Source organism: Crinia signifera, chromosome 19 (assembly GCF_055691185.1).
Source record: "Crinia signifera chromosome 19, ASM5569118v1, whole genome shotgun sequence".
Taxonomy (NCBI): domain Eukaryota; kingdom Metazoa; phylum Chordata; class Amphibia; order Anura; family Myobatrachidae; genus Crinia; species Crinia signifera.
In genome coordinates this window covers 91066091-91079326 of record NC_139226.1, presented here as the reverse complement: position 1 = coordinate 91079326, position 13236 = coordinate 91066091, and the positions used below count along the sequence as shown (strand labels likewise).

General features: G+C 42.6%; 1 protein-coding gene across 1 annotated transcript; it reads left to right on the top strand.

Moving 5' to 3' along the window:
- The first annotated feature begins 1041 nt into the window (after positions 1–1041).
- Positions 1042–10934, top strand: LOC146041896 (nicotinamide N-methyltransferase-like). Its single transcript, XM_083161755.1, has 3 exons — positions 1042–1206; positions 6768–6963; positions 10499–10934. Exons 1-3 carry the CDS (start codon positions 1056–1058, stop codon positions 10926–10928), a joined length of 777 nt encoding a protein of 258 aa, XP_083017881.1. The 5' UTR covers positions 1042–1055; the 3' UTR covers positions 10929–10934.
- The last annotated feature ends 2302 nt before the right edge of the window (positions 10935–13236 follow it).

The window sequence follows — 13236 nt, the reverse complement described above, 5'->3', positions numbered from 1 at the left end:
TGTAGTTTTACTCTGTGCCAGCAGGTGGCAGTGTTTCGGTGACACACAGACACTAGGTCAGACTTACTCAGGCTGCAGATGAGCATTGCGACCAATGGTTGTGGTGTCATCCAGAACTGTGATCACATTGCAGTTTAACCCTTTGAGTGGTGGGTTTTTCTGTGGCAGAACAAACCTACCAGTGTAGATTCGTCCTGCCACAGAAATACCCATCACAGAACTTAGGGGCAGCCCCCCGGTTGCTACCACCAGCCAGTCCCGACTCCCCACCTGGGTGATCAATTCCCCTGTCGCCATTAACAGCAGTGACCAGGCGGCAGCCTCAGGGATGTTCGGGGCAGCTTGGGGGGGACTTTGGCGTCTGAACTCCCGAACAGGCCCGAACTTCCCAAGCAGGGGAACCCCGGCATATGGTCTCTGGTGTGGGGAGTCAGGACTGACTGAAGATGAGCACCTGGGGGTGGGGAGGGGGGTGACAGGGGCGGTGACCCTAGAGGTGGTGCAAAATTGGTGCACAGTTGGAGGCTTTACTGGTGCACACCTATTAATCAGTGGCATGCCTGAAAATTTCTCGGCCTAGCCTGTGCCAGCAACGAAGTTCAGCCCAATAAATTTCCAAGCATACCACCAAAGTAGTTAAGCAATCGCGAAAACGGACTAGGGGTGGTATGCAGCTTCTCCTGTATTTGCATGGCTAAGGATCCCATATACTAAGCTGCAGCAAGCAGCTAAGTTTATACAATCCATACTGAATCAGGCCTATAGCAATGATGCACAAGAGAACCCCAAACTCAGGATTAATATTTAATTCTATGTTTATACCTGGGGCAGAGAGGCTGTTTTACATCTTTAAAGAACATTTCTTACAACATTAACAAGTTTAACATAATGAAATGACTCATCATTACTTGTACATAAATTGTGGCATTAATTATGTTTGCTTGCAATGCATATCGTTTTTATGTAATGTTTAATGTATGTTCACATTGCTCAACAAAACCTATTTATATCTTCTGTTCAGCCTCATTAGTATCATCGGACTCTACTGCATCAGGATGGATCCCAGGGATGTAAAGCACTACCATGAAGATGAGTGTGATCCAAAAACATTTACTGATATATATTTTTCTCATGCTACTGACAAGAGAATGTTTAATGAAATTGCAATTTTCCCTATGAAGCAACTTCAGAAACTTAAGACTACAGGTACAGTATGTATATGTATTGGATTACCGTATGTCTGTCTTGTACCATATATTCTGATATATAACAAGTCTGTGTAGTGTGGTCAAAGCTACTTTTACATAATATAATACCTTGTACTTCTTCGCTGTTGGATGGAGAAGACATGTCTACAACCAATATGTTTTAGAGCCTAACTTTAAATGTTTTTATTTATTTACAGTTTCTTATATAGCACAGGAGATTCCATTGCACTTTATAATTGTAGACAGTGATAGAACAAACTGGGTAACAACAGGCAGACTTGGAGGTAGGAGAGCCCTGCTGCAAGATTACAATCTATAGGGATATAGGAGGGAAACCCAAGGACAGGCACCAGTAATAGCATAGCAGTCCCATCAATTTGCAAGTCCATAAGGGATGCTATGTAATACATAAGTGCCTCAAAGGGTTATGCGTGTGGTATTTAAATATGATAGGCTTGCCTGAAGAGATGAGTTTTTTAGGGAACGCTTGAAAGTTTGGAGGCTAGTGGAGAGTCTTATTGTGCGTGGAAGGGTATACCATAGGATGGGAGCAGCTAGATGAAAGTCCTGTAATAGTGAATGGGAGCTAGTGATCCATACAGAAGAGAGACGCAAAGCCGAGTGATCGAGTTGGGAGATATTTAGAAATAAGTAAAGAGATATATGCTGGTGCAGTATGGTTAATAGCTTTATATGGGAGTAGAAGTATTTTATATTGAATACGTTAAAATACAGGCAACCAATGGAGGAACTGTCAGAGTGGATCAGCAGACGATGAGCGTCTTGCTAGGAAGATCAGTCTAGCAGCAACATTTAGAATGGATTGCAGTGGCAAGAGTCTGTTCTTGATAGAACCAGTAAAGAGACTATTGCAATAGTTAATGCAGGATATAATGAATGCATAAATTATAGATTTAGCAGTGTCTTGTGTGTCACGACTGTGGTCATATCAGAGCTAGAAGTGACCACAGGCATAGAGGCTGACTGGTATATGAATTGGGGTGCCTTGATAAGGCTACTACGTATCACCAGGAGGTACCCAGGACAGTTAGAGACAGGACCACGAGGTAAAAGCACAATTCTTTATTAACCCCTTCAGTGGTGGGTTTTCTTTTAGGGAGCCCTCCCCGATGGGCGAGTTTTTTATGGGGAGCGCTCCCTACAAAAAACCCACCACGTCTCCCCTGGGTCCGGGCAGCGACGCTGAACCGCCAATCAGCCACTGCCCGGACCTACATACTGCGACCCGGCTTGTCATAAGCCGGCGCCGCAGGCTGCAATGTAACAGCCGGGGGGGGGCGGGGTGAGCCGGGGCGCGGCGGAGGGGAGGGAGCCGGGCAGCGCTGAAGCTGCCTGAGTTCAGCTATGAACTCAGCAGCGCTGCCCGGTGCTAATCACTGGCAATCCCGAGAATTTTCCGGGCTTGCCAGCCTGGGTATTAAGGCATAGCCAGGAAAATTCTCGGGATTGCCAGTGAAGGGGTTAATACCACAGATGGTACAGATGGCAACTGGTGAGACTTGACGTGAATATAAATGGCAGCAAATACAACAGGAGTACCATAAGATGAGCATGAATAACAATAAGAGGTGCAGCGTAGGAACGCTGGTGCAGTCTATGAAAGTACAGCCTGCTTGGTAATGAATGGAGCAGTGTAAGACACTGATGGAGTCCTGATGAGGTGTAACATAGATGAAGGACTTGCAATTGGTGCAGTGTAAGAACACTGAGGGAGGCAAGACAATAATAACAGTAGCGATGGTATTGGTGCAGTGCAGGAACACTGATGAAGTCCAGATAATGACAGTCTCAGGAAATGCAATATGAATAAACAGCAGAGTGGTAATGACCCTTGAAGGCTTAGAGGAATGCCGTGGAAAGCGGGTCCATATAATAATACAGGAAATACTGGACAATCTTAAATTAACCGTACCAATGGTGGAACATCGATAGTGCTGATAATCACTGAAGAAACTGGAGTGTCACCGAGGTTGCAAGAGAATCACCGATGGTATATATCAATGAAGAATAACGAAGGAGCTGAAGAATCACTGATGGCGCTTGGATGTCACCGATGGTGAATACCGATGGTGGAACATCGATGTAGCTGAGGAATTGCCAATGGTGCTTGGAAGTCACCAATGGTGAGAACTGATGGTGGAACATCAACGGATCCAGGCGATGATGGTGGAACATCGATGGAGCTGAGGAATGGCCAATGGTACTTGGAAGTCACCAATGGTGAGAACCAATGGTGGAACATCGATGGAGCCAGGCGAGCTGCACACTTGGAGTACTCAGGTTCTGGGGCAGAAAGGAAAGCTCTTGGAGAACAGCACCTGGAAGCAGCTAAGGAGACAGAGAGAGAGAGAGAGACCCATACAGGTAGCACAATCTGGTCAGTATTACTGGCAACTGGCTTTACTTACCCAGCACCTATATAGCAGCAGGGAATTGATGATTGGCTGGGCAATTACCACTGCTGAGAGCTTCACAGGATAGGCTGAGATATACCACATGACCAGGAAGAACATGGACCGCTCCCATGTTTAGGGAAATCGGGAAAAGCTGTATGTACAGCACATGGAGCATGGCTATGGTAATAGTGGCGGGATAAAATCCGCAGGAGACAGGGGCTGACAGACAGACATGGATTGGTGTTTACCTGCAGCAACTGCTGCACTGGAAGACTGCTGGATAGCTGACACAGATGAACCCTTTGAGTGCTGGATCCCTGCACTGCGAGCAGAGCACACACAGCACTGATGGAAGCATGTTCTGGAATACAGTGACAGTCTTGCTAAACCATTGGAAGGTAAATATACCTGTCTTAATACTCTGGCCGTGACAGCATACCCCTCCCCCTTTAGGGGTGGCCCCAGTACACCTCTTCGGCTTATGTGGAAACCTGGCAGGGAATGCTTGAATGAGTTTTGGAGCATGGACATCTGACGCATTGGTCCTGTACCATATCCTTTCCAGTCAATTACATATTGAACTTGACCGTAGTGGATGCGGGAATACAGGATCTTAGCGACCTCATAAACACTTGGAATGTAAATACTTGTATACCTGTCTTAATACTCTGACTGTGACATTGTGTAAGATAGGGTCATATCTGGATATGTTTTTTAGACGCATGTAACATTATTTGGAGACAGTGTGAATGTGAGGAACAAAGGACAGTTGAGAGTTGAGAATGACCCATAGGCAATGAACTTGTGGGGTAGGGTAGATTGTCGAATTGTCAGTTATATATCAGGATGGTAACTGCTCTTGGCCGGCAGGAATATAAGTAATTCAGTTTTGAAAATATTGAGTTTGAGGTAGCGAGAAGACATCCAAGATGAGATGGCAGAGAGGCATTCAGAGACTCGGCACAAAACCACTGGTGACAACTCTGGGGTTGATACATAAATTTGAGTATCTTCCGCATACAAGTAACACTGAAATCTGAGAGAGCTGATTTGTTTTCCAAGAGATGAGGTATAGATTGAGAAAAGCAGAGGACCTAAGACTGAGCCTTGCGGTCCTCTGACTGACACTGGTAGTGAAGAGGAGATGAGATCAGAGAACTGAACACTGAAAGAGCGATCAGATAGGTAAGATGAGAACCAGGAAAGGGCTGTATCATTAAGACCTAGGGAGTGTAGTGTTTGTATGAGAAGAGTGTGATCAACAGTGTCAAATGCAGCAGATAAATCTAGAAGAATAATTAGTGAGTAATGGCCTTTAAACTTAGCAGTGACCAGATCATTCACCACTTTAGTCAGTGCTGTCTCAGAGGAGTGTTGGGAACAAAAGCCTGACTGAAGTGGGTCTAATAGGAAACAGAATGGCAGTAATCAATGCAGAATGGGAGTCATCACTGTTTGAACAGAGAAGGAAAAGTACCAGTAGCAAGAGATAGATTGAAGATTTTAGTTAAGGTTGGAATAAGCACAGGAGATAGTGTTCTAATGACTTGTACAGGTATAGGATCAAGAGGAGAGGTAGTGGAGTAGGAGGATAAGAAAAGTGTGGATACTTCCTTTTCAGTTGTGGGCTCAAATGAAGAGAAAGTACCAGAGGGTTCAGGTGGGGAAGTGAAATTAAATGCTGTAGCCATACTGTATATACCTCACGGCACCACTACTGGTAGCTTCTATTACAGAAGGTGTTATAAATGGCTAAGGATGAAAACAGCTTGTGTTGAGGTTGATGAAGGGTTGTTGGTACAATGATTAGAAGTTAGTGGGTGGTGATGAGTCAACACTTTATGGAAAGTTATTGGTTTATAGCCCCTGATCATGTTTGAGGTGCACTTGCCAATAGATAAATTGTATTACAGTATATCATCTGTCACTATATTTAGGGGATGTAGTTAGTATGCTGACATTCATGACACCGGCGGTCAAGATGCAGATGCCAAGATCCAACATAATCACCAGCCAGAATCCCGAAGCACAGGGTCTATTCTCACTCGTGGGGGTCTACCACCCCCATAGAGAGGGAATAGAACATTGTTGCAAGAAAAACGAGCCGCCACAGCATGGTGAGCGCAGTGAGCCCGCAAGGGGCCTCTTTGAGCTCCCCTGCTGCTAGCATACCCGTGGCCGGATCCTGATTGTCGGGAAATTATACTGAACCAGTATTTAAGGCTCTATTTGGTAAACATAAAATCCTTTCTTTTTTAAGCTTTTAAGCATTACAAAAATTCTCTTTATTTTATAAAAAGAATTGTAGTGAATTTGACAATTTCATTGAGTTTCCTCCTCTCTTAGGGGTGAATTTACTAAGATGGGAGTGCCATTGCAGGTGGGATGTTGCCAATGGCAACCAATCAGATTATATTATCTTCTAGAAGGTGCTTAATAAATAAGAAGTATAATTTGATTGGTTGGCCAGAGCAACATCCCATCTTCAATAGAACTCCCATTTTAGTAAATTTACCCCTTAGTGGGGGTTGTACTAATTCAAACTACTAAGTGTAATGCCAGAATTTGTTGGTGTTACCACTTATTTCTGTGGCCCTTGGTAAGTGGAATCGGATTTGATCCCACCAAGTATCCCACTCTGCCGCCACGTCCTTCTGCAAATGTGCAGACTCCCAGATCATAAACCCAGAAGTCCAGGGACCGGCGCTGCATATGTTATATCAAATGTTGGCACAGTGTCTGGAAGTACCGCAAAACATTGGCATGTATCATCCTCAGTGACACAGAAAAAAATTACGGGGATTCCTGGCAATGGCTACCAGCAGTGCCTCTGTCCTGGGTAACGCCAAACCTAGGGGTGAATTTACAAAAGCTTCTAAATATGAAAAGAGGTTATGTTGCCCATAGCAACTAATCATTTGGCAGCAATCATCCATAATTTATCTGGAAAGTAGAAGTCCTCTACGAGGACCCCCTGCTAAGCATTTCATAGCTCTCGTTTCTCTTGGTTGTATGTTTTATGACCAGGTAAATGAAAACATTTAAAAAACAAGAAAGATAAACATTTTCTGTTTTTTTTTACATTAATGAATGTATTTTGTTCTAATGGTCTCTTTTTTGTATTTTTTGTTTTATTTTTAAGGAAAAACTTTGACTGATGTTTCCTCTGGACCCGTCATTTTCCACTTGTTGACAGTTGTTGAATATTTCAATGAATTTACTGTTTTAGAAACACAGGATGTCTTCATTAAGGAATTGGAGAAATGGGTGAATAAAGAAGAAAAACTTTGTGACTGGAAAAAGCTCTCAGAGAGTTTTCCTGAACTGGGAAGTGACTGGTAAGTGAATGGTCTGTGATTAGGGCACATGATGCACACACTTCTGAATAATATATTATACAGTAATTACGAGACAATTGTATGTATGAATGTGCATATGTCCAATTGATGGTGGCACTAAGGGGTGTAACTAGCAATTTGAGGGCCCCATAGCCAAATCTTGTAAGGGCCCCCCTCCCCCCATCACAATGACCTATGGGAGTGGGGGCAGATGAAAAAGTGAACGGAGTAAGAGACAAAGAGGGAGGGAGGGAGGGTGAAAGAAGAAGAGGGATAAAGGAGGGTGGGGGGAGAAGGGAAAGCAGTGGGTTGAAACAGTTGTGACAGCAGGCATCACTGTTACCTTTCTAATCTCTCCCTTCCCCCAGTACAGGTGGGACTGTGTACCTTGCTCTATGCCTCCCACTGCACACACTTCTTGGCTCCTCTGCACTTGCAGCCTGATGATGCTGAGTCACCCTCACATGCTGCGTAGAGGAGAGGGAGAGGATCCGGGTCCCCTGCATGTGCTGTGGAAAGGATGGAAGGAGCCAGGTCTCCCACTGTCCCACACTTGCATCCTAGTACTGGGTCCTCCCCGCAATCGTGTCCCAGCACCGGGTTTCCATTCCCTGTGCACTCGCAGTCTGGCTCTGGGTCTCCACCTACTACCAGCCTGGTGCCGTGTGCACTACAGTCACAGCCTAGTGCCAGGTCCCCCCATACCCACAGCCTGATGCTGTCTTCCACACTTGCAGCCCAGTGTCGGGTCCCCCGCAGTCGCAGCCCGGGAAGCCACATGCACAGAAATATTAGAAAAAAATGGTGCAAGGGACTGCATTTGGGGCCATCCCAGCAGCCGGCCCCATAGCAGTTGCATCCCCTGCACCCTCTATAGTTACACCACTGGTGGCACTCATAGGGTTTTGTAGAAAAGGATTACAGCTAGAGCCATCCTCATCTAGCCCTTTAAAAGGATTAAGTGAGCCAGAACTGTTGGACTTAATCCTATGCTAATCCCCTACTGTATTGTTCAATGTATTGTATTGCTTCTGAGAACAATAGGCCTTGGTGAGCCATGGCTTGCCATGGCTATCCAGAGAAGGCTAGTTGAAGAATGCTCCATCTGTATAGCACAAATCGGTGTCTCATTTTGATGTTTCCATCCCCAAGGAGGATTATCAAGAACATGCAGCATATATCTTGATATATATATATATATATATATATATATATATATATATATATATATGTATAGGCGGCTGCTGATTGGCTGATAGAATTCTCTTAGTCAATCAGTGACAAAGCCAGTGTTTTGAAAGTGTTTTTTTATTCTGCCATCGCTTACCACTGCCTGCCCCACCGCCCGGCACCCTCTGCTCATTGCTGCCTGCCATATGGCAACCACCACTCACCACTCACTGCCCTGCTATCCAGGACCTGCCGCTCACCACTACCTGCCCCACCCCGTTGACCTACACATAGGTGTGTGCCCACGGTGCTTCCCTGCTGACACACAACTATGGTATCGGAACCAATACATCGTGGGTGCTAAAGAGCACCCACAATGTGCCACTGATAGGCCTGAACCCACAGATTTTATGTGCAGAACTTTCAATCTCTAGGGTCCAATCCGATACTCATGGGACCGTGCATCCGGTTGGATGGGATGTCTGGAAAAATGTTGCAGCTGCTATTTTTCCAGCGATAAACCACATTGCAGCTGCGCATTGCACATGAGCACAGCTCCGAAAAAATGATGCGGCTGACATTTTTCTGCCAATTTCCGCAGCATGTGTTATAAACTTATTTAATGAAAAAATTGTTTTGTTACACACTATAACATAAAATTGGCCAATTTGAAGACTCATTGGATTCTTCTTTATAACTGAATGTCTACAATTTTCTTTAATCATTCAGAAAGTGAGGTGCATTAATATTACAAATGAAAACTCCATGTGCTAGATGATTCTAGGACACAAAATAAGACCAACATTATAATATATTTATTATATATATTTCATGGAATAGTCGGCACTCTCCTCTCTGTCACAGCTGCCGGGTGCCTTGTGTCAAAAAGTATACAACAAGACTGCGCTTACCGGCACTCCTCGGACTCAACTCAGAAAGCAATAATACATGTACGTACAGTATGTACACTGCCTGATGACGGGATTACATTAAACGGTCCCGAAACGTTGCACAAAGCCAGTTGTGTCCGGTTGAAGTTTATTGCTTTCTGAGTTGAGTCCGAGGAGTGCCGGTAAGCGCAGTCTTGTTATATATATATATATATATCCAAGAAGATAAAGAGCGCACTCACCAGACTTGAGTTAAAACTTCAAACTTTTATTTGATCCATTAAAAATTCCACAAGGCAAGGTCGACGTTTCGGGTCATCGCATGACCCTTTTTCAATATTCTACTAGGACTATACTGTATATATATATATATATATATATATATATATATATATATATATATATATATAGATATATCTATATCTATATATATATATATATATATATATATATATATATATATATATAGATATATCTATCTATATATATATATATATATAGATAGATATATATATATATATATATCTATATATATATATATATATATATATAGATATATATATATATATATATATATATATATATATATACACAGTATAGTCCTAGTAGAATATTATTTCAATTAAATTGTTCATAGTACAAAAACAAGAAAATGAGTAACAATAATCCTTAACCCCTTCCCGACATTTGACGTACATTTACGTCATGGTCGGGATGTACTTCCCGACACATGACATAAATGTACGTCATGACTTTAAACTGTCACCGCGTCTATAGACGCGGTGACAGAGGGACGATGTCTGCTGTCCCTGACAGCAGACATCTTCCCTCATTGCCCAGGGGGGGCACTGATGCCCCCCCCCCTCAGCGATCGCTGCGATTGGCTGTTCAAACGTGAACAGCCAAAAGCAGCGTTTACTGTGTTAGGTGTATAATTTTGACTCTGCTGCCCCCTAGTGTCCAAAAAAAATTAAAGGAGTTTAAAATAATGATTAAAACATAAAGTAGACATATGATCTTTGTTAGTTATGAACTATTTTGAGTGGTATGATTATTTGTCTCACAAGCAGAAAATTTAACATTTTGCAAATTGCAAAATGTTCAATTTTTTTACGACATTTTGGTATTTTTCACAAAAAAAAAAAGACTGTATCGACCAAAATTTACCACTAACTTAAAGTACAATGTGTCACGAGAAAACAATCTCAAAATCACTGGGATAAGTAAATGCAAAAAAAAGTTATCCCCACTTAAGTGATACATGTCAGATTTGAAAAAAAGGCCTCTGTCAGGAAGGCAAAAACAGGCTGCGTCGGTAAGGGGTTAATTCAGCAAAAACAATATTAGATCACATATCTAATAGAGTAAGTCACATTAAATATGCAATAAATGAATCAAATAAAAAAATGATGTACAGTGAATGTACAGTGTAAATGTAGAAATGTTTATCTAATTACTTTTATCTCTTTCCTCAGGGAAAAGTGGTTGGAAAAAGAGGACACTCTAAGAGGAAAAATGAAATACATTAAATTATGTAATCTTGACAAAGATAACCCCACAGAGCCCTTTGTATTGGAGAGATCCGACTGTGTACTGAGTGCATACTTATTACAACATGTTAGCAAGGATAAAGATTCTTTCTGCAAAAATCTTAAAAAATTATCCTCCTTCATAAAAGAAGGCGGCCAACTTATATTGTTTGGCTGCTTTAATGGAGAGTATTATAGAGTTGGGAAGCATACATTCCATATCTTAAAAGTTAATGAGGACTTTGTAAGGAAGGCAGTAGCAAGTGCAGGACTTACCGTAGAATATCTTCAGGAATTGAAGAGCACAGTAGACATTGATATTGCAAAATATGGCAATGTGTACTGTCTTAGGGCTGTCAAAGAGACACAAAAATAGTACAAACATGAGTTTTAGGTCATTTTATAATTAGACCAAGAAAAAAAAGGATAAGGAAATGTCTTCAATGAAGGATTTCTTTTATTTTTTGAAGATTGGTAACATTTTATCATTTTAACATTTTATTAAAGTCATAAATAATTAAAGAGAAAATAAATTCTGCATCTACGAAAACTACTGTAATGATAATGCCATACAAAAAGACATATAAAAGTTGACAATTATAATGTTAGTAGTTATATTATGAAATGCAAAATGAAAAATCTATAATTGAAATGCATCTAGATTGTAAGCTTTACATAATGTTACCTAATTTTAATTAACCAGTACTTTATGTTGTAGTGTGATTACTGATTCTTTGCTTCTGGTTTCAATATTATTATATACAATTAACATGCCTAACAAATATCTCATTACTAATTAAATGCATAAATCACACCAAAATCATCATTTTAAATTTTGACATTAAAATGTTTCTGCAAATAATAGTAATAAAGACAGTTGCTGTAATTGACACTTTCTGGGATTTACTTTTTTTTTCACACAATGTTAGATATTTATTATTAGTATTTATTAATATATTTTTTTTAAGTTGTGCTGCACTATACAGTGCTGTATGAGCCATTGGCGTAACTAGTACTCTGTGGGCCCCATAGCAAACTTTATAAAGGGCCCCCTCATTGTCACTACAATGCTCCTTAGGGACGATTTAATTCAGAATGCTGTGAATAGCGCACTGTAATGTGTGAGAATGCTGGTAATCAGGAATGTAGTCGTAAGTACCTGCATTCTCTGACTAAAGTGCCCTGGAGATTGATGGGGGGGGGGGGGGTTAGAGGATGAGTGAAGGGTTGTAGAAGAGAAAAGAGGTGGGTTGTAGAGGAGGAGGGGGTGTAGAAGAGGAGAGAGGGGGTTGTAGAGGAGGAGAGAGGGGGTACAGGAGAGGGGGGCTGTAGAGGATGAGAGGGGGTTGTAGAGGAGGTGGGGGGGTTGTAAATGAGGGGAAGGGGTGTAGAGGAGGAGAGAGAGGGGGGCATATAGGAGGGGGGTTTAGAGGAGGAGAGGAGGAGAGGGGGTTGTAAATGAGGAGAAGGGGTGTAGAGGAGGAGAGAGAGGGGGGTGTAGAGGAGGGGGGTTTAGAGGAGGAGAGGAGGGTTGTAGAGGAAGAAAGGGGGTTGTAAAGGAGGAGAGGTAGGTTGTAGAGGAGGAGAGGGAAGGTGTAGAGGAGGAGAGGGTGTTGTAAAGGAGGAGAGGGGTGTAGAGAAGTAGAGAGGGTGTATAGAAGAGGGTGGGGGAAGAAAAGGAGAGGGGGTTGTAGAGGAGGAAAGAGGGGGGTGTAGAGGAGGAGAGGGTGTTGTAAAGGAGGAGAGGGGTGTAGAGAAGTAGAGAGGGTGTATAGAAGAGGGTGGGGGAAGAGAAGGAGAGGGGGTTGTAGAGGAGGAAAGAGGGGGGTTTAGAGGAGGAGAGGGTGGGGGTAGAGAAGGAGAATTTGCAAATTCAATGATTACTGAATGACTGCACATGTGTACCATTCACATTGAGCATGCACTGCTGCAAATAGCGACTGAAAATGTGAACAGATTGTAATTGCAATGTAGTCGCAGCTGGAATGACAGAAACCTGGCATTTGGGGTCAAACCTTCTGTTTTCTGGGTATGTTTGAAAAAACACAGTACACTACTGCAACTTCTTCGGTGGGGAGAAGTCGCAGCCGATCCCACTTAAGCTGCCCAAGAGCTTCCCGGGTGGCAGGAGCACATACAATATATTGTATGTGGTTCTTTTACATACAAAATATCGTATGCATTCCCACTCCCTGCAGCGATTTGGCTGTCTGATTAGTAGGTTGGACCGCACATCGAATCGGATATCAAATACATTTGATTTGACCACTTTTCATCTGACTTCTCGGCCGGATATGTCGGAATCGGGTGAAAAGTGGCCAAATTCCACTAGTGTATGGGCAGCTTCAGACATAGGAGGCTATATCCAAGGGAATAAACTGCACCTACCATAAGGCTGGCTCACGTTCCAATGGTGCAACCAGGGCTGGTGCTAGGGTGTTTTGCGCCTCCCTTCCAACTATAAAATTGCACCCTCTCTACCATATTTAATAAAAGGACAGAGTGCAATTAAGATGTGTTATCACAAGGGAAGAGTGTGCCAACACAACAGAACTCCCAATTGAAATTATTCTACATAGTAGCACAATCTTATGTTACGACACACAATGTATACTCCTTATTCACATTACGACACACAGTAGTACCCCTTATACATATTACACCACACTGTAGTGAAAAACCGA